The sequence below is a fragment of the Eurosta solidaginis genome, chromosome 3 (assembly GCF_040869045.1).
Source record: "Eurosta solidaginis isolate ZX-2024a chromosome 3, ASM4086904v1, whole genome shotgun sequence".
Taxonomy (NCBI): Eukaryota; Metazoa; Arthropoda; class Insecta; order Diptera; family Tephritidae; genus Eurosta; species Eurosta solidaginis.
Window position 1 is genome coordinate 248,201,800 of NC_090321.1, and position 19,267 is coordinate 248,221,066.

A 19,267-nucleotide genomic window follows, 5' to 3' on the forward strand; every position below is an offset into this window, starting at 1 on the left:
AAAGCAGTTCGCCCTACTTAGTCGACTCGTCTATTCATGAATTATCACCGAAAGTTTCTAATTTATAGGATACTTGTGGTTTGGACCACGGAAACGTTAGTGTTAAAAAACTTTCGATCGCTGAGTATTTTAAAAGGGGATATTGAGTCACGATATTAAGACTCCTTGTAGATATCGTTGATGTACAGCATGAGATCAAACTTTGTGCTTACCGAGGTGTTCCGGTAGCAAAGGTGGAGGGCAGAAGCAAATTTATTTTGTGGTAGAATAATTTGGCGTCATCGAACGACAAAGTTTCCAAGGATGTCGGAAGCATCTATAATAAAAAGGACTATTCTTTCAAGGCTTTGCAGAAGCATGGCTTGGTTGACCGCTTCGAGCTTTTAATGAAAGGAGAGCATGGGTTGGTCCAGCAGCTTCGATGTGATAACAGCTTAGGTAACTGAAATATTCGGAGCTAGTATTTATCGTCTTCCACTCTCCCATAGTAATGGAAGGAGCAGGGTCTGCGGTATACTGCGCTGATCGGGAAACGAAATATACAGATTCCACAATATTCCAGATCACTGTATTGTTTTTCAGGCGGAAGTAGTAGCCATGACCAAAACAGTAGAAGCACTGGTGGAAAATTGCTTAAAATGCAGCCGGGTAAATTTTTATATTGACAGTGAAGTAAGAGTGTAAGCAATATCTGAGAAGAATCGGGATAGGAAGAAGTATACATCTATATTGGGTCCCTGGGCATATGGGAATATATGGAAATGAAAAAGCAGATGAGCTAGCCAAAAAAGACGCATTCTTTGAAGCCTTTACCGTAGACGTCGCAATCAGATTGGGCGGCATTAAAAGAAGGCGAGAGTTGCGCATGTCCGACGAAGAAGAAAAGGCATGGAACCAGCAAGGAACTGTAAATTATCAAAGATTATGTACAGGTCCCAGAACCTTAGACTAATGAAGTTACCCTTATCATTGAAAATAGGGGACTGTAGGCTCATTATGGGAATATGACTGGACAATGTGTTATGGCGTCAGATGCTTTAAATTATACCTATTCAGTGAAAACAGATGTAGAAAGTGCGGGTTGACTCCAGCTACTGAAACTTTCCATCGATATTAAAATTTAAAGTGTTTGCCTTTTCGCATACGCAATGAGAGCACAATTGTGCTATGGAATGCAGATCGCTGATAGTAGACTATAGATTAATAAAGCGATCTCGTTCAAACTATGCACTTTGACTACCATTAGGCTTGTTGTTGTAGCAGTGCTTCACCTCATCCAATAGGTGCAATCATCAATATCCTCTAATGGGAGTCCTATGTAGGTAACCTATTGTTTCAACAAGGTTGACCAGAGAGATAAGCATTTTGCAGGCATTGGTTCCTCATTTCAATTAAAAAGATGGTTGGTGTCATGAGGGGACACGTTACAACCAAGACCTACTTTGATTATGTCGGGCTAGATTCTGGACAAGTAAGAGTTTAACCTAAAATCTCTGACATAGTATGCCCGACGATTGAGGGCCTTTTCATGCTAATTTTCTTCATAGCGCTAAATTCTTAAGTGCGGGTTTCTTGAAAGTGCTTAGGGGAATGCTTTTTTAATTTTCTGGAACGTGAGGCCTCTTCAATCAGATGCCTGTTGGGATGCCCAGGTTTCTGTGTATTCAGCAGAAACTGTTTGTTCGGTATTTCATTTCTCTCCTTTATGGGAAGTATTCTCGCCTCAAAGTGTAGATGATGTTGCGGAGACGTAAGAAGACATCCCGTGGCGGTTCTGAGCGCGGTGTTTTGACAGGCCTGCAATTACCCCCAGTAGGATTATTTTAATCTCGGCCATGGAATTTGTTGTTGATGTTGTTGCAGAAGATTTTATTATGACTAGATTGAACCTTCTAGGTCATAATGCCACCCCCTCCCCCCCTAGCTATGTACATTAGGAACCTGGGGTCGCCAGAGCCTCGCCTGACAAAGAAACAGGATTCGCCACAACAGCGGCTAAACATTTTTATAAATTAGAGTTTCTCCGCCTCTATGTAGACTTTTTCTCACCGCAATAAGCTGGAATTCCGGTAATAATTAACGTACCGTTAAAAAAAACTTGGTGAAGGTAACTTACTTCCAACAGTAATGACTACTGCCTCGAAGTACATATGTATGTACATATATATATCCCAAGCCTAGGTCAGTCAGTGCGTAGGTTACGTAGGTACCTGTCTAAGAAGACCTACCCCACGCTGTAACCAAACACAGATCAATGTCCGTTGATCTTCGGCCCAACAAGTTGATACCAATCGGTGAGCTGGGTGTTCAGGTCGACCAGCCTTGGTTTGGCCGGGGAGGACTATCCACCCTCCCCTTCCATTTCGGGTTGATGGCACCCGGTTGCACGGCAACTCCACCGCGATTAACAAGTTAATCAGATTAAGATTTGTGTTTTAGGAAATGTGACCAACCTTTTCTACCCCGCGGTGTCACAACAATTTAAAATACATTGTTGACGACGGAGCTGGTTTTGCTTAGACATTGCTTAAAGGTGGCACCTCCCTCCAACGCTATGCATCATTTTGATATGATCAAAAACGCCCGTTCGCTGTGAACCAACTACCGATGTAATCTGTCATTGCAAGTGTCTTTCCAGCATGAATAACTACTTAAATGTTCCATAGAGTGGGAGCGTCCCAAACCCAGGTCAGGTAAAACAAATTTATTTAGAAAGTCACGTTTTATTTTCGCGAGCTTTTCATCAACACAATGAATTTATCGACGATTCAGTTGACGCCGAAAAAAAAGGATTAGCTAAAAGCTTTGTATGCGTACGGGAGGATGAATACATGAAATCGGGATGAAAAAGGATCCTATACTAATACACACATTAATGCAAAAAAATAATCACATTAATGCAAAAAAATAATCACTTGAAATTTTTTTATAATCGATAAAAAAAAGGAAATTACTACCAGTTCACGAAATAATCACAATAACTAATTACAACAATTTTAAAAAAAAAACGTTAATATTTTGTTTAGCGCCTAATGACATTGATAAGAGCAGCACCACACGTTCAATAATTTCGCTGCAAAATGCGACGTTTCGCTTGGTCCTCCTCGGTTTTTAGGCTGCTCTTCTTTACATGCAGCTGCCATGCATCGCTCAGCTGAAAAATGTCCACCAATGTTTTGAAGGAAACACTCTTCTTCGCACTATATTGACGATGGGAATGATTATAAGTGTTATTGTTGTGATGATGTTGATGATATTGAGCATATTGCTGTTGATAGTCCAATTCTTTTTCTTCTTCAGCGTCGCCAAGGTCTGGTTCTCGCAAAGCACCCTCACTCTCAAAACTATCTTGCTCGCCCTCCTCTTGGACGCACATATTGCTTATCGTCTCATGCTCTTTTATGATTGCACTCGAATTGACCGAAATATTCTCCTCCAATAAGGAGGCCATATCCACTGATTGGTTATCATGTTCATGTTGTTGTTGGTGTTGTTGAACTTGTTGCTCTTCCTGCCGCTGCATTTGCTGTTGGTTTTGAGTTTTATTCTCCATAACGATGGTGCTTGAGTTTTGTATTTCCGAATTTTTTATAGATTTTATGTGTTTAAAAAAATATTAGAGATTAAACAATTACAATTATAATTAAGTACATGAAAAGCGATTTTTCAATTAAAAAAATTAATTTTTTCGAGTGCAGTTGTGAAAATTCAAAAAAACCGACAAGTTTTTGAGAATTTGAAAAATGTCATACAATTTATGGAGAACATTTTTTTTATAATGGGTGTCTCAAAATTTTTTATCGATCGTTAGAGATTACATATCGAGAGCTGAGTGTAATATCGCTCTATCTCGGCTGTCAGTTCGAAAAAGCCCTACCTCCGAAGATTTGTATAAATGTCATACCTCATGTCAAAATTTATAGAATTTACGCTCAAATAGGGCAATTTTGAAACTAATTCTGAGTTAACACGTTACTGCATTCTTCAAACAAACCCCGAAATAGGTTGATTTTTAAAACTTCTCTGAGATGGGGCGTTTTCGAAACGGCAGCCGAGATAGGGCGACATTTCACCCATATCGGCGTTTGAGTAAATCCTTTTATTGGTTTTTCAAAAACGCGGTCTCTTAGCTGAAAATCTGGTTAAGTTTTGGATGTTCAGTTCTGGTTAATTTTTTAATGTTCAGTCATCAATTTTCTTGTAATTTGAGGGAGTGTCAGAACAAAGTAACCAGAAAATCAATTCGTTGAAAAGATTGTTCAGGGATTAAAATGCTTGGATTTGATATCATACGTTGTACCAGGCTCTAGATCAGGTCTGTTAGAAGTCTTACACAGACCGTATGGATGAGTTGTCACTTCCTGCAACAAATGCTCTGTGATATTGTGCTGTGCTCAGGGGCGGGAGGACTCTGTAAAAATCTGTCAAAATCGGCAAACACAGGCGACAGTATCGCTTGTTATGGGACTACAAACATGGTTTTAATACTATTGGGAACTTTTGGCCTTGTAGGCGTGGTGATGCTCCACCTCCCTAGTTTAATGTGGAACACAATCAAATTGACTGACCAACCAATTAACCAGAGGTCGGTGTGCGGATATACATCCGGGCCCGGTTAGCAGCCAAACAAACAAACTTTTGTACAACATGACGAGGGTAATGTAAGGACGAACCGGGTAAATGAAATGAAGAGTGAAGGTCAATGTTGCATCACTGAAGATATCACAGGCGCCATTTGGGAACAGGATGGTGACGCAGAGACTTTAGATATAAAAGATGGCAACGATTGTAGAAACGAACGCAAAACCTACCACAACAAAGGAACAGATAGACCTGCGAAACATGTCTGTGTTAGCCGTGGAAACTGCAGGAGGCACAAAAAGCCCGACTATGCTCATCAAAATAGGGGTTCGAGTCCATACCCACTGAGTGGCATAGGCAGTTCGGACCACGAAGGGGAGTCGAACCGACACCAAATACCGGCCCATCTTCAGTGGGGTGGGCCACAATCGATAATAATATGTGCAACGACACGCTGCAGAGGAGGTTTTGTCTACTTTACTGTGGGTTGTGGTAGATAGCAAGCATCTGCTGGTTGCTCACGTCGATACCCTGCCAACCTTGTCAGTATTAAGTTTCTAGTCACGCTGCGCGATACTTTGCATCGATATTTGGACACCGTGGCTAGGTCGGCTGAGTCTTCTTGTAGCGATAAAGACATTCATTCTCTCAAGGCTCTGAGAAGTTTATCGATGTTGACGATTCTTTGCTGGGCATCGACCGGCTACCTGGGAAGCGATTTCATATGACCACGTTGAACCTTTAAGGTCATCCAAACCCCTTCACCCGTGAGGAAGTAGGTTTTGTCAAAGCCTCTACTGCTAAATAAACAGATTTCGCCACGGGTGGGTGTGTTTGACGATTGAGTTGGATAACAGTTGACACTGTCATTGGTGATTGGCCATGCGTAACAAATAAGAGGGCGGAATACTTCCAAGCAGGATTTGGCCAGGCTTCTCTTCCAATTTGCGTCGTGCTACATTTGCATTTTTCCTAAATATTGGCGCGACGCGACCTACATGCCTTATACTGACTCCGAACTGTATCTTCAAGACGGATTTGCTGCTGAAAAGCTTTTCAAGTCTTTATATACTGGAATACCGTAGATTTTGCAGCTGCATGGAGATTGGCGAGGTGGCATCATAGAGCCATGCTTTTGAGATAACTAGCCGATTTCAGGAAGATTTGTCCATTATCTTAATCGGAAGTTTATCGTGCGTTTTTAAAGTGCTCCGGACTTTTTCGGAAGCGGTTTGAAATTGGCAACTTTGTGTGTTCTAGGATATACAACCCTCTCTCTTTGTAAAAAACTTGGAGTCAGAATTCGGTTGAAGAAGCTGACAAGGAGAAAGCTCTGTATTGCCCTGATAAACATAGTTTCTATCCTTTTTAAAGATATTCAAGTATCGCTCAGCTGTCGACTATTTACTGCGATTAAAGATTATTGTTGCTGGCGTTTCTTTTGGCGGGGCGAATAGAAACCCGCATATTCCACTTACAAATTTTACACATAGAAAGAAAAACACATTTGCATATAATGTAATCAAGTATATGTGCCCAATGTTAAATATTTATTCCGAGCATATATTTTAGTAATGAATTACATAAGTTCTATTTTTAAACGTAAAGCCTTCTCAAATGCATGTTTATACGTATGCTTTCATGTTACCAATAATTTATAGCAGTATTATCAGATGCATTAAAGTAAATACTGAATTTTTGCTTTGCTTTTGAAATTTTATATATTATAATTTGTTTGTATTTTTTTTTTTTGTTTTTTTTTTTTGAGAACTTGGTAGTTAATTGGAGTAAAAAAAGTTATTACATATAAGTTTTCTAAAATTTTACTGAAGCAACATACTGCACATACGAATAAATGGGCTCTTAAAATAAATACTATTTTATACTACACATATTGGAAAGCTTTTAGAACTTAGCGGCGGTATGAATGATTTGATATCCATTAAAACTAGTACAATTTAAGACCTAATATACAAAATAAAAACAAAATTGCTTTGAATCTTTACGCTTAAACTAATACAAAAATTTAAAAAAAAATTACATACAATAATATTTTCTGTAAATTGCCCTGTGAAACCAAAAAAAAATAGGCACTAATGATATAGGTGTACCTAAACGTCCGCAGCTTTTTACTTTTAATTGAAAGCAGAGGTTCGTTCGACGCGCTATGAATTGAGTTTCCTCCAGTTATGTTTTTAATATTACCGCAAATAATTGAGTACTAAAATTCCGAACGAAGCGTAAAAAATAGAATAAAACCGGACGACTATCTCCTGTGCAAATAATTATCCTCAATATATTTCGAATTAAAAAGTAAACATAATTAATTATGCAACACAGCAGTGATGAGCGTAAAAATCCATTAAAGAGTGACAAATGATCGTGTGCCCATGGTTCAAGATATGTTGAGTTTATTCAAAAATAATGATTCAAATTTGATTAATCATTATTTTTGAATAATACGTTTGCGAACTCCAAATGGTCCTGAATGATCCCCAGAGGGTATCGTAGTTAATTTCGAAATGTGTTTAAAATATTCGCTGAATAATACTGATTGTAATTTCTAAAAAGTTCGAATATACCACAGATGTTATCTTGAAAATCGTTCAGAATTGTTTCCAAAATTACCTATATCTAGGGCTCGAACATAAAACCAAAATGATTTCGAAAATGTTTCTAAAATTATCTTAAACGTATTTCTCACTTTCACCGAAAATGCCCCGGTAAGTCTAGAACAGGGGTCAACTGCTAATACGCGTCCAAAAACATGGGGAGAGGTGTCAAAAGGCGCATATTGACCTCGACAACAATAATCCGAAAGCCGAAAAGAAACATTTTATCTCTGTTTGGAGATATTTGCAATTGAAGTTGGCAATTTTCATGTGGTTGTTGTAATGTTGTTGTGCACTGAAAAAAATTGTGTGTACAAAGGGATTTTGCACACATTTAATTTTGGTCCTAACCCATTGGTGGATCGGCCAAGGTAATTTTTTATAAGCGCGGCCGAAGGCCGCCAACGCAGAAATTTGGTCTTCGTAAAATTACTATGGATTCCACCGCCGGTTTCGGAGAGACCCCTGTTCTAGACTATTACCAATGTCCCCTGATAATATAGATGATTTTATGGACCTGTGGTGTGTTTGAATTTGTTACGAGTTTGGTCGCAAAAAATTTGTTAGTCACCCGAAATTCTAAAAAACGAAAATATATATATATTTATTTTTAAATATTTTCTTCAAAAGCGCCCAACACTGCAATGTAGCATTTTTTTTTTTTGTGCAACGCATTCAAACTTTCAAATGACTTGTCTTTAGCCATGACAACTTCGTAAATCAGTTATCTTTCACATTACGAGGTTGAAAAGGTTTTTTTTACAAGTTTGAATGAGTTGTGCCATTGCAACTACCTTATGAATTAACCTCAATACCACGATTTTCACGGAAGTCCACAATAGTATTTTTATATAAAATTATGCCATTCCACAATTATTCCCGCCCTCTCTTTCCTTCTTAAACAACTCAGTCTAATTTCTTTGTTAGTTTAAACGGGAAGTTGAGTGTTTCTTATCATCATTGCCACCAATATCATTGTCACTATTATACTTATCAACGCATTTTAAATTTAGATTTTATTATTTCTCATCTTTATGAAACTCATCCATACAAAGTTTGCAACTCCATGAACCTTCAGGTGGCGTTATCAACGGTGGTGACAAACAATACATATGATAACCACGATCACAATCATCGCAAAATAGTAATTGATCATCATTGTCTGATGTACCACAAATGGAACAATATTTGCATTCAATGCACTGCCAACGATAACGTTTTACAGAAATGATCATATTTGGTGTAAATTGTAAACAAGATGGATGTCCTGAACGGCCACAATCTGAACATGATACCAATTCCTCCGGCAAATTGGTCTTTTTATTCTCACGTTGATCACCCAAACAGAAATCGCAATAGGTTGAAGGTGTTGCCACCTCGCGGTCTGGGCGCAATTTACATTTCAAATCTTTTTTCAATGCAGCATCAGCAGTAGTGGCGGCGGCGGCAGCGATTACCGCTGTAGGAGCAACAGTTGCGGCTGTAGTTGTAGCTGTTGTTGTTGCTGTGGTTCCAGTTGTTGCTGCAGTAACGCTTGTAGGTGCGGCGCTGCTTGTACTAGCTTGTGCAGTTGTTGCTGTGGCATCACTTGGGACAGCAGCGCCAGCACTGGCACTTCCTGAGCTATTCTCGCTTAATGTTTTGTGAAATGTGGTAGCAGTTGTTGGTGTACCTGGAGGGATAACTATAGCTGATTGTGAAGTTTCGTCATTAGTACCAATTGGTGAAGCTGAGTTTGAATTGCTGGCTTCCATTGTTGAGGCTACAGCACTGGCAGCGGCAGCAACGGCTGCAGCCGCGGCAGCTGCTGCGGCAGCTGTATTTGCGTTGCTACTACTTGCACCACCACCTGCACCTCCACCACGACGACGACCACCGCCACCACCACCTTCACCATCAGCATTATTACGCCGCCGACTACCTGTGAACGTGAATAAAATATATAAGTTGCATAAACAGAATTGCAATCTCAATATATATACTACCTGATTTACGTCCGCGTTTTGGTGTGCCATCAGTGGTAACTGTGCTTCTGCGCCCCGAGCGTGTACCACGTTTACGTTTACCACGACTACTATAGGATTCGTCGAAGTCATTGTCCGATTCAAAATCCTCTTCGAAGTCATCCACATGATGATAATGTGACATATCAATATCTTCATGGAACCAATCTTTTTCAGCGTTGGCGTGTGAGTCTTTGCTATCGTTATCGCCTGAAGCACTCATAGAATTACCATCAGCAGCAACAATTGCTGGAAATTAATTGTTTATGGGAAGTGTATACCATGTAAATTAGCAAATTTCATTCAGTGTGCGAAAGTTGCAACATAATCTATTATTTTTCGAAAAGAAACTACTACTACATTTAGCTCGTATACATACCTGCACTTTCTGCCGATGAATTGCCCGTTGATTGATGGTAATGTGGCTCACGATATTGATACGCTCTATAACTGTGATGATGATTTAGTAAGTACTGCCGCTTTGGTTTACGCCAACGTGCAGATGGATATGTGTATATTTGTCCATCACGAAATCCGGGCATTCGTTGGCGTTGTTTCATGAATAGAGCACAATGTGTCTGTGCGACACCAGTCTGTGGATCCAAAAATGGCATACGTAGACGACGTTCAATACATAAACGTGTATTAAAGTTTTCGCTATTTTCTAGAATTTCTTTATAAGCCGAATCGTTGAGGAAATTCTGTATTTTCTCAAAATTATTGATGTTTCCAATTTCTATATCAGAGGCCATTGTCCCTTTTATAGGTGCACCTATACAATGCTTTGTGATTCTCGATAAAAGTTGAATGGACTACTTTTGCGTATAATTGGATGTGTTTGTGTCTCCGTTTTCACAATCTGGCTGGCTGCTAGCACAGATATCGAAGGTTAACTTCTTCTGCACCTTTCAAAGTTTTCAATTTATAGCGCCTTCGCGAACTTTATCTCTTACTAAATATTTAATATCTAAATATGTAAGCGCACTTTTTTGTTAATAAATTAAATTCTTCACAAATTAGAGTATACCACAAAGTGGAAAAAATGCAGCTGCGTCTGAAACATTGTAAATTTTACCAAGTAGCGCAACTAACAGCTGATCGGTGAAAATTCGCACATTCACACGCACAGTTTTCGACTCAGTTTCAAAAAAAAACTTTAGATTATTTAATTCAAATTTTAAAGTAAGATAATCCTTACAAATGTATGTATACAGAATATATATGTCGTTTTTGTTGTTATTAAGACAATAGTTTTATTTATATTAAAGCTTTTGTAATTTTTTTTTTAACTTTGAAAAATCTCCGAACACCATTCCTTCATTATATGACATTCGACTGCCTAGTCCACTGCCTTCCACTCTATTCGCAACATAACCTCCACTTAAGCTGCCAAACTTTATAGTAAACAATGGTCTGAAACGAATAAACAACGAGAATGGCGGAGAAGTTGCCATATTGTTCAAAAACCGGTTCAAATTTTTTTCCTTCCCCCTGACTTTTCTACAGGAACAGGAGTCGAAAAAGTCCTGGTCAAAAAATTGTCCTAGGTGAAAATGTTTGAGCTCCCAGGTATCCCTATAGCAATATCATGTCGAATCATGCATCCTTTTTGCTTTTTGAACTTTTTCCATAAAAGTCCACATATAAAAGTAAAATCTGTATTTTAATTTTTTGAGTTAGTTATACTCGGACTTTTAAAAATAAAAGTCCGACAATAAAAGTTAAATCCGGACTTTTATTTTTTAAGGCCAAAATAAAAGTCCGGCTTGATAACAAAGAAACAGCTTATCCGAAATAAAAAAATGTATTTTGGCCTTAAAAAATAAAAGTCCGGATTTAACTTTTATTTTCGAGCTTTTATTTTTAAAAGTCCGAGTTTAACTAGTTCTATCGGACTCAAAACACAAAAATTCGAAATTAATTTTTATCTTGATCCAAATATATTTAAAGTCCAAACTTAACAGTTTTGCAAGGAATGATGTTATAAAAGGAATAACAGTTTCAGCCCCTGCTTTTCTGCACAGTGGATTCAACGTGCAAGAAATTCCACTCAATTGGACCACACGTTTTTTCTGCTAAAATTGCACAAAAAAGCTATTGAAAACATTAAATAGTGGCTATGTATCAAAATAAAAATTTCCCAAAGGTGAATTACCTCTCAAAGGTGAATTACCTACCCAGGAAATGATTTTTTAATGCTTCTCACTATTCCTTCTGTGGGCGGATCTCTTCACCTTTACGTCTCTGAAGGAAATATATATACCTATTCTTTTTGATAAATGCTCGCCGCACATATGATGTACTCACTGCATGAAAAGATGCTGGCAAGGTGAATCCATACCAGGTGGTGCCAAAGCGAATTCAACAAATTTGCCGTGCAGAAGAATGTGACGTCAAAAGAAAATTTCAATTGATTTCGATTAACTCACATATTAAAGTACAAGGCGCTGTATGGAAAATAAGAAGAAGCAATCAGTTGTTGGGATAAAAAAACCTGGTACTGAATTCGCCTTGGATACAGCATAGATTTTCGAATATTAGCTGTGTTTTTTTAAACGGTTTTATTTAGGTTGAGTTGACTGGCACGAATTTTGTAATTGAAATTTAAGTAACTTCCCGATAAGCTACAGGCTTGAAAATTTGAGTATAGTTCAGAACCCGATGACAATGCAATAATAAAAAAAAATTGCCGCTAGGTGGCGCAAGGGTCGAGATATTCACAAAAATCGTATTTGTGGTCCGATTTGGCTCACATTTGGAACACATAATACATACAAGAATAGAAAGCGACCTAAGACAAATAAACACCGCTAGGTGGCGCAAAGGTCGATATATTAAAATAAATCGTATTTGTGGTCCGATTTGGTCCATATTTGGAACACATAATACATTCATGAATAGAAAGCAACCTATGATGTCCGATTTGGGTCATATTTGGTACAAATATTACGTACAGTCCGGTAGAAGTGACATCAAAATATTTTGAAGTTGGAGGAGGGACAAGCATACGTGGTGCAGAGTCGAGTAAAATCTTTGGAAGGATTATGTATTCAGGATTTAGATTGTAAAAACTTGTTAGGAAAAAGTCCTTATAATAATGAGTTACTAAATGAACTGAATAGAATGAGAAATTATAGGCAATTAAATAAAGACTAAACATTTGAAAATAAAATAATAATAAAAAAAAATTTAGTTATACGGTTATATTGAAAACAATACTTACATGAAGTAATAGTAATACTAAAAGCTAGAAAAAAATTAGGTAGGTCCTAGGTACTAGTCATCACACTCCTCATCAAAATAGGGCGCTGATCAGACAATTAAATAAAATCGTTGGACGCGTCAAATTTCTATTGATAGCCATATAAAAGACCAACTGAACCCTAATCAGGTTATGCTACGCCTCACATTTTTAGAAATTTCACACGCAAAACGCTTTTATTTAATTGTCTGATCAACGCCCTATATTATAATAATTTATTTATTTACGGTCTTTAAGACCTAGTTCAAGGTAAAAAAAAAATATATATAAATAAATTGTTTACATTACATGCTTAATGACTTACAGTATAAAAATAATTTTGCTTTAAACTTATTAATATTTTCAAAGTCCTTTATCGCATTTGGTAATTCTTTGTACATTTTATAACCTATATACTCTAAAGTCTTCTTCGCGAACTCCGTTCTTACTCTAGGCAGTCTTATATTTCCGCTGCTTCTAGTTCCATAGTTATGTATTTCATGATTAAAATGTATTCTCTCGTTCAGATAATTCGGTGTTATTCCTAATTTCATATGATGTATAACTTTCAATGTAAAATAATATATCGACTATTTTACACTGAGCCAGTTTAACATATTTAGCATTGTAGTTTTTGGTATTCTAAGCGAACATTTTAAAATTAATCGCATTGCCTTGTTTTGTTGTATCTGCAGTTTTTTTTATTTGTGTGTCATTTGCTAATAGCAGGATTGTTGGACAATAGATAAAGTGCGGTTCAATAATTGATCGATACACTAATATTTTGTGTCGTTGACTAATATATTTACAAGTTCTGTACATAAAACCAATTTTTTTTGCAATTTTGTTTTCTAAACAACTTATGTGTTCTCCAAATCTAAGTTTTTTGTCGATCCAGACTCCTAGGTATTTGATCTTGTCTACTTGCTGAATTTCAACATTTCTTATCTTCAGAGTAATATTGCTAAGGTTATTGGCACCCGTAATGCTTTGATTTTTGCAAAATATTATACATTTGGTTTTATCCACATTCACTTTCAACTTTCTATGGCATAGCCATATGTAAAGGGAGTCTAGTCTTCTTGCATTTTCGACACCGCAAAGCCCGCATTTCTTTCACTGATGGTTATCAATGCATCATCCGCAAATAGTCGAATATTGCAATATTTCAAGCATTCTTTAATATCGTTAATAAATATTGTAAACAATAGCGGTGCTAATACTGAACCTTGCGGTAGCCCAATATATACATCAGCAACCGGTGAAACTGCACTTCCAATTATCGTCTTCTGCTTTCTATTATTCAAATAGCTTCTGAACCATTCCAAGGCTTTTCCTCTTATCCCATTATTAAACATAACATTCAGCAGTTCCTCTCTATGCACAGTTTCAAAAGCACGTTTTAAGTCTAAAAAGACTGAGATCACAACTTTCTTGTCAGTTATATCCTCTTCCCATTCCGCAATAACCATATTCAGTGCTGTTTCGCAAGAATGGCTCTTCCTAAACCCAGATTGTTCAGGTATAATAATCTAGATATGCCACTAATTGATTTTTAACCACCGTTTCCATAATTTTTTCATCTGCGGGTAGCGTATTAATTGGGCGCAGTTCCTTGTTGTTGTTGTTGTTGTTGTAGCGATAAGGTTGCTCCCCGAAGGCTTTGGTGAGGTTGACAATTGGGTTTGGAGAAGCTATATATTGCGCTGGCAACCTGAAGGGTTGCGCTACACACCCCTTGAATCTGGTATTTTAGTCGCCTCTTACGACAGGCATACCTACCGCGGGTATATTCTGACCCCCTTACCCGCTGGGGCAGTTCCTCCGGCCTTACTGTTATTTCGACTTTTTCCACAGGTACTATAGTTGATACTTTCCAGCAATTTGAAACAATGCTACTGTTTATTGATTCGTTTATTATATCTTTGTAGAAGAGAGCAATGTAAATCATGGCATCTTTAAATACCCCCTCCGACAAAAGCTTTTTTCCACCATTTTTGTTTCTAAAAGATTTAGTAATGTTCATTATATCATCTAACTCTACGTCGGTGAATTGAAAAGTTTCAATTGCATTATTTACACTTGTTTCTGCCGCGATCGGAATTATTTCAATGCTATCATTAATTTTAGCTATGCTCTGTACAAAAAATGTATTTAGGGCATTGGCTATATCGTGTTCCTTCTCGAGGCATTCACCGTTAATTACTATTTTGCTAACGACCTTTTTGTCATTGGTGAGCTCAGCAAGATCTTTTAAAGACTTCCACATCCGCTTCATGTCTCCTTCACTATCGAGCACTTTATCTTCCATATATTTCTTCTTTTTATACATAACAGTTTTTTTTATATATTTTTTTAACGCCATTATAATCCTCCCAGTTGCCAGTATTTCTAGCAGTATTATAGGATTCAAGTTTTCTTTTGTGCAGTTCCCTTAGCTCACGGTCATACCACTTATTGCTCAGTTGTATTTGGATCCTCTTCTCATACGTCAGTGCTTGCATAGCTTCAGTTAAAATATTGTTCAGGAACTCAGTTCTACGTTCTACTCCTACATGAGACACAGAGCTAAAGCCGTATGTTCGCAGCAGATTTAAAAGATTTTCTGCGCTATAGTACTCCCAGTTGGTGACAGTAGCAACTTTTCTCAATTGTTTCATGATCGGAAATTCTATATTCACTTACATGTTCAGTTTTAACCTGCTCATTATTGCTGAACAATAAGTCTATTTTCGTAGAAGAGTGCTCAGTTATTCTTGTGTTGAAATTTATTCTTTGTACCATAGCCATTTGATGAGGAGTGTGATGACTAGTACCCAGGACCTACCTAATTATTTTCTAGCTTTTAGTACTATTATTACTTCATGTAAGTATTGTTTTCAATCAAACCGTTTAACTTAAATTTGTTTTTTTTTTAATTATTTTATTTACATCTATCTACGTTTACACTTAATCTTTATATCATGCTAAGCGTTAAACTTTATCTACTCTTCTGAAATTGCTGCGCATAAAATTAGTACTCCTAAATTTCAATAAGCATTATACTCACATGCAACTGATATATGTGTCTATGTTCCACCTCTATACTAATTCTATGTATCACCTCTACAAATGGTGTGTTTTCACTATTCATCGGAACCGATTCAGCTGTATGTTATACACTATGGCCACCAGAGGTTTGTGTCTGCGCTTTTTGGTACAACATGTTTTGTAGCTTGTTGCCGCTAGAAAGGCACCCTAAGCATTATCTAAGCGAGTACAACCGTTTTTTTCACGCGCAAACGTAAACGTATACGCGTGTAAAAAAAACACCGCTATTTATGCAAGTTGTTTATACCGTTACATCTGGCAACGTCAGTGTGTCATCAAAAATTTAGTAGTTGGGCGTGGAAAAGTAAAAACAAATTTTTTACTAGTTTATTGAATTTATGTTTAAAGAGCCTTACTTAAAATTTTAATTTACGTACAAATAACGCAAACGAAATGGGGGCCAGTAATCGGACCACACGCATAGCTGTAGGAATCTCCGCGGTGTCCTTCCTGCTATTTCTCATTGCTTTCGTCACACCGTATTGGTTGGTGACAGATGGACGAATTGCTAATCCACGCTTTACAAATCTAGGGCTATGGGAAGTGTGCTTTAATCACTTTCGAGATATTCATCGGTTTTATGACACCGTCTTCAATGGTTGCATGTGGGTTTTCGAAGAGGAATATTACATTATACACGACTTCCTGCTGCCAAGTTTCTATGTAGCCGTTCAAGCATTTGCTACACTCTGCCTCGTTATTTCTCTTCTTGCTCTGCCACTGACATTGGCTTTCTTGCGCACATCACGCGACGATGACCGCTACGTTCTGTTGCTTCTTGCCATTGGATCGTGTCAAGTGATTGCATCTATATTCGGCTTTATTGCTGTTGTTATATTTGGTGCCAAAGGCGATTCACGTGATTGGATGCCTGGATGGCAGAATAATGATATCGGTTGGTCATTCGCATTGGCTGTAGTAGGTTGTGTAATGCTTTTACCAGCTGGTATACTGTATATAGTAGAAGCAAGACGAGAACGTTATCGCCATTTGAATGAAATTAGTAATCGTGATGTTGTGAGTGAATATGGTGGCGCTACAGATGATTATTATCAACAGCAGGCACAACAATATTTCGCACCAGAGCCATCAAGACCAAGACGTCCACCACCTGGCCAAAGTACTTCAGCAGCAGCGGCCGCCGCTGCAGCTCAGCCCGTAGCGGGTGGCATACAAACAGATATTTGAGGAGTGAAGTGGTAGTTTAATATGTACTCCAAATCTTCAAAGGAAAACAGGAATCTCAAAAAACGCATTCCCTTAATCTAAGTCGATCCAAGTCCGTCCATGGCATTCGATGTTTTATGTTAAAATTTTTATGAACCATATATAGATGGTACACAAGAGTGTTCAACGATTTTTAATGCTAAAACGTTACCTTGTAGATATAAGTATCAATCACATAATTAAGCACAAATTGTTAACCTTAAAAGTAGTATTTGCCTCAAACTAGTAAATGACAATTACACAAATCGCAGCAATGCCAACCTTTAAATTTAAGTCAAAAGGTGACCAATTCGATATATATCAATTTATTTCAAACTGTTTTTGTACTCGTACATACATTACATGTCTTTTATTACTATGCATAATTTTTACAGAATCTAATAAAGTTTTTACATACAAATTTATATCTACGAAAAAATTACAAATAGTTTTACTTCACATGATTGAATGAATGTTTAGATCTTACTCGAATCTACATAGTATATATCGTCGGCGTTCAAACTAAAGTCATTAAGTTCGTTTTTGGTATTTGAGTTAATGACAATGAATATTCTTAAAAATAACAATTTCGACAGGCAAATCTAATTAAGTCCGTTTCGGCATGTATAGCTGCTGACATACTTTAGATTTAATTATCTGGTCACATACGAGCCTTTTTAATGACAGGCTAAAGTCATTTAATCATTTTGGACTTAGGGTGTTTTCTAGAACGTCGACGATATATTATGTATCAAATATTTATAAAATTGATTTTTCGGTTTTGTTTTTACCTATTGCCGTACATTAGCATAAGCCTCGTAAAATTTTTTTGTTGCAAGCGATATCATTATATGCTTCAAGTGATATCACATCGTTATTTGCATGAACGATGCCGGCAACATTGTGCAAACATCCAGGGTGTTCTAGAATCGGATTGCTAACATTGTCTCAACAGAAAGTATGAACAATTTCTGCATTGGCTCTTTTCGGTACTATTCGGTTGAAATAGTTCACCAAACCAAGAATTAAGCAGGTTAAAACTAAAATGTTTGTTTCCAGAACAACGCCGATTGAGGTATGTATGATGCTATTGCTATAATTTTTGTACTTAAAAGTATTTCTTGTGTACAAACTTATGTAAACATAAAACGACTAGAGGAGTTTTAAGAAATAATTTTCTTATTTAAGTTGCTCCATTCAAACTGTTGCTTGTAAGTTTGTCATGCTGTTTAGTCATCGTATCAACTTTTAGCCATTTCGCAGTTTGTTGCTGCTCACCAGGATGCGCTTTCGATTTCTCCACTATTACAAATAGTTCCCGTTTATTGGTATCCAATTGTGCTCGCAGATATGTCAACAAATCTGTTTCTCCACCAATGCATTCTGGTTCACGCAATTTGGAATCTAAATTATAATATTTTCCATCAATATATCGTATTGCTATCCAATGTCGTTTCTGTAGGGGCAACGTAACGAACGCAAATTTATAATCTGAAGGCACGTTTAGTATGAAACCTACTATTGCATGCAAATTAATGCAGGACGGATCCCTAATTGATAAAAATGAACGAAAAAAGGATTGCACAAAAGTTTTTGCAAATATTATTTTCATGCTTACTTGCGTTTATCGAACCATACAGCTTCACAGTTACGCATTTGCAACGCCGTCATTATTACGTTGATATCATAGTTGCCCAAGCCCAATGGCGAGCGATGGGGATTAATCCAAACGTTAGGACTGAGATCATTGCATATTTGATCCAATTGCTCTTTTGTAAATGCTGGTTGACCTGAAATTGTGCAAAATATATTTGTATTTATATTAAAATGCTTGCGCTGCAGAAATTTTGTTCATTTTTGCTTACCTTGGAAGAGATTATTGAGCGTATGGAGGGCACACAATTGGCGGGTCTGCCTTTCGTGATATATATTTGTTGGCATTATTGTAAACTTCGTTCGCTTCAGTTCTGCACAAGCATTAATACATTCCCTGCATAGATTGTTGTGTTTTAATTTTAGACGCGTATCTTATTTTTGATTATGTTATTCTAGGTTTTATATTTATTATTGTCACGTTATTTATGACATTTAGCCATTTTTGCTCTTCTACTGAATGTAGTTCAGTGCTGGAAAGGTGTTGAAAAGCCTTTTGGTCATTCTTTACTTTAAGGACCCGTCACATAAGAAGTACTTCATATAGAACCGTTTAATACAATCTTAAGGGCCAATTACATTCGTAAGTATTCTGCCGCAGCAAAAAATCGTTTTTGTTGAAGATGTCCGCGTAATTATACATATTCGTTTTTATGTATATGTGTTTGGTTCAAGATGTGAATTGTGTGACTTAAAAAATCATGCTTTGTCTGTTTAAATAAACTTTCGTTTATAAAAATAAAAATTTGGAAAAATGTGCAATATAAAAGTTGAATTTACCTAAATCATCATAGTCGTATGATATAACTTAAGATAAAAAATGCAAAATGTCGCCATATTGCTAAATAAATTTGGTATAATGATATATAAGAACTGTACTT

At 37.0% G+C, this 19,267-nt stretch overlaps 4 protein-coding genes across 4 annotated transcripts; 1 reads left to right on the forward strand and 3 right to left on the reverse strand.

Annotated features, from left to right (window-relative positions):
- Positions 1-2,821: 2,821 nt before the first annotated feature.
- Positions 2,822-3,680, reverse strand: LOC137247066 (putative uncharacterized protein DDB_G0279653). The gene has a single exon (XM_067778134.1). It carries the CDS (start codon positions 3,551-3,553, stop codon positions 3,062-3,064), a length of 492 nt encoding a protein of 163 aa, XP_067634235.1. The 5' UTR covers positions 3,554-3,680; the 3' UTR covers positions 2,822-3,061.
- Positions 3,681-6,106: 2,426 nt separating this feature from the next.
- d4 lies at positions 6,107-10,290 on the reverse strand. The gene is made up of 3 exons (XM_067775845.1): positions 9,576-10,290; positions 9,179-9,445; positions 6,107-9,114 (listed from the first exon to the last, which is right to left on the reverse strand). Exons 1-3 carry the CDS (start codon positions 9,946-9,948, stop codon positions 8,213-8,215), a joined length of 1,542 nt encoding a protein of 513 aa, XP_067631946.1. The 5' UTR covers positions 9,949-10,290; the 3' UTR covers positions 6,107-8,212.
- Positions 10,291-15,789: 5,499 nt separating this feature from the next.
- On the forward strand, positions 15,790-17,179 carry kune (kune-kune). Its single transcript, XM_067778135.1, has one exon. The coding sequence runs from the start codon at positions 15,921-15,923 to the stop codon at positions 16,713-16,715; it is 795 nt and encodes a 264-aa protein (XP_067634236.1). The 5' UTR covers positions 15,790-15,920; the 3' UTR covers positions 16,716-17,179.
- Josd (Josephin domain containing) lies at positions 17,006-18,821 on the reverse strand. Its single transcript, XM_067778136.1, has 3 exons — positions 18,599-18,821; positions 18,352-18,523; positions 17,006-18,283 (listed from the first exon to the last, which is right to left on the reverse strand). The coding sequence occupies exons 1-3, from the start codon at positions 18,672-18,674 to the stop codon at positions 17,917-17,919; spliced, it is 615 nt and encodes a 204-aa protein (XP_067634237.1). The 5' UTR covers positions 18,675-18,821; the 3' UTR covers positions 17,006-17,916.
- Positions 18,822-19,267: the final 446 nt, after the last annotated feature.

What these genes read in the sequence shown, in the direction of transcription:
- LOC137247066 (XM_067778134.1), bottom strand. Translation starts at nt 3,553, where the DNA reads ATGGAGAATAAAACTCAAAACCAACAGCAAATGCAGCGGCAGGAAGAG.
- d4 (XM_067775845.1), bottom strand. Translation starts at nt 9,948, where the DNA reads ATGGCCTCTGATATAGAAATTGGAAACATCAATAATTTTGAGAAAATA. An exon ending in TTCATCGGCAGAAAGTGCAG is followed by an intron (nt 9,446 to 9,575) that starts GTATGTATACGA and finishes ATTAATTTCCAG; the next exon opens with CAATTGTTGCTGCTGATGGT. An exon ending in AAAACGCGGACGTAAATCAG is followed by an intron (nt 9,115 to 9,178) that starts GTAGTATATATA and finishes TCACGTTCACAG; the next exon opens with GTAGTCGGCGGCGTAATAAT.
- kune (XM_067778135.1), top strand. Translation starts at nt 15,921, where the DNA reads ATGGGGGCCAGTAATCGGACCACACGCATAGCTGTAGGAATCTCCGCG.
- Josd (XM_067778136.1), bottom strand. Translation starts at nt 18,674, where the DNA reads ATGCCAACAAATATATATCACGAAAGGCAGACCCGCCAATTGTGTGCC. An exon ending in GCTCAATAATCTCTTCCAAG is followed by an intron (nt 18,524 to 18,598) that starts GTAAGCAAAAAT and finishes GCACAATTTCAG; the next exon opens with GTCAACCAGCATTTACAAAA. An exon ending in GTATGGTTCGATAAACGCAA is followed by an intron (nt 18,284 to 18,351) that starts GTAAGCATGAAA and finishes TTTATCAATTAG; the next exon opens with GGATCCGTCCTGCATTAATT.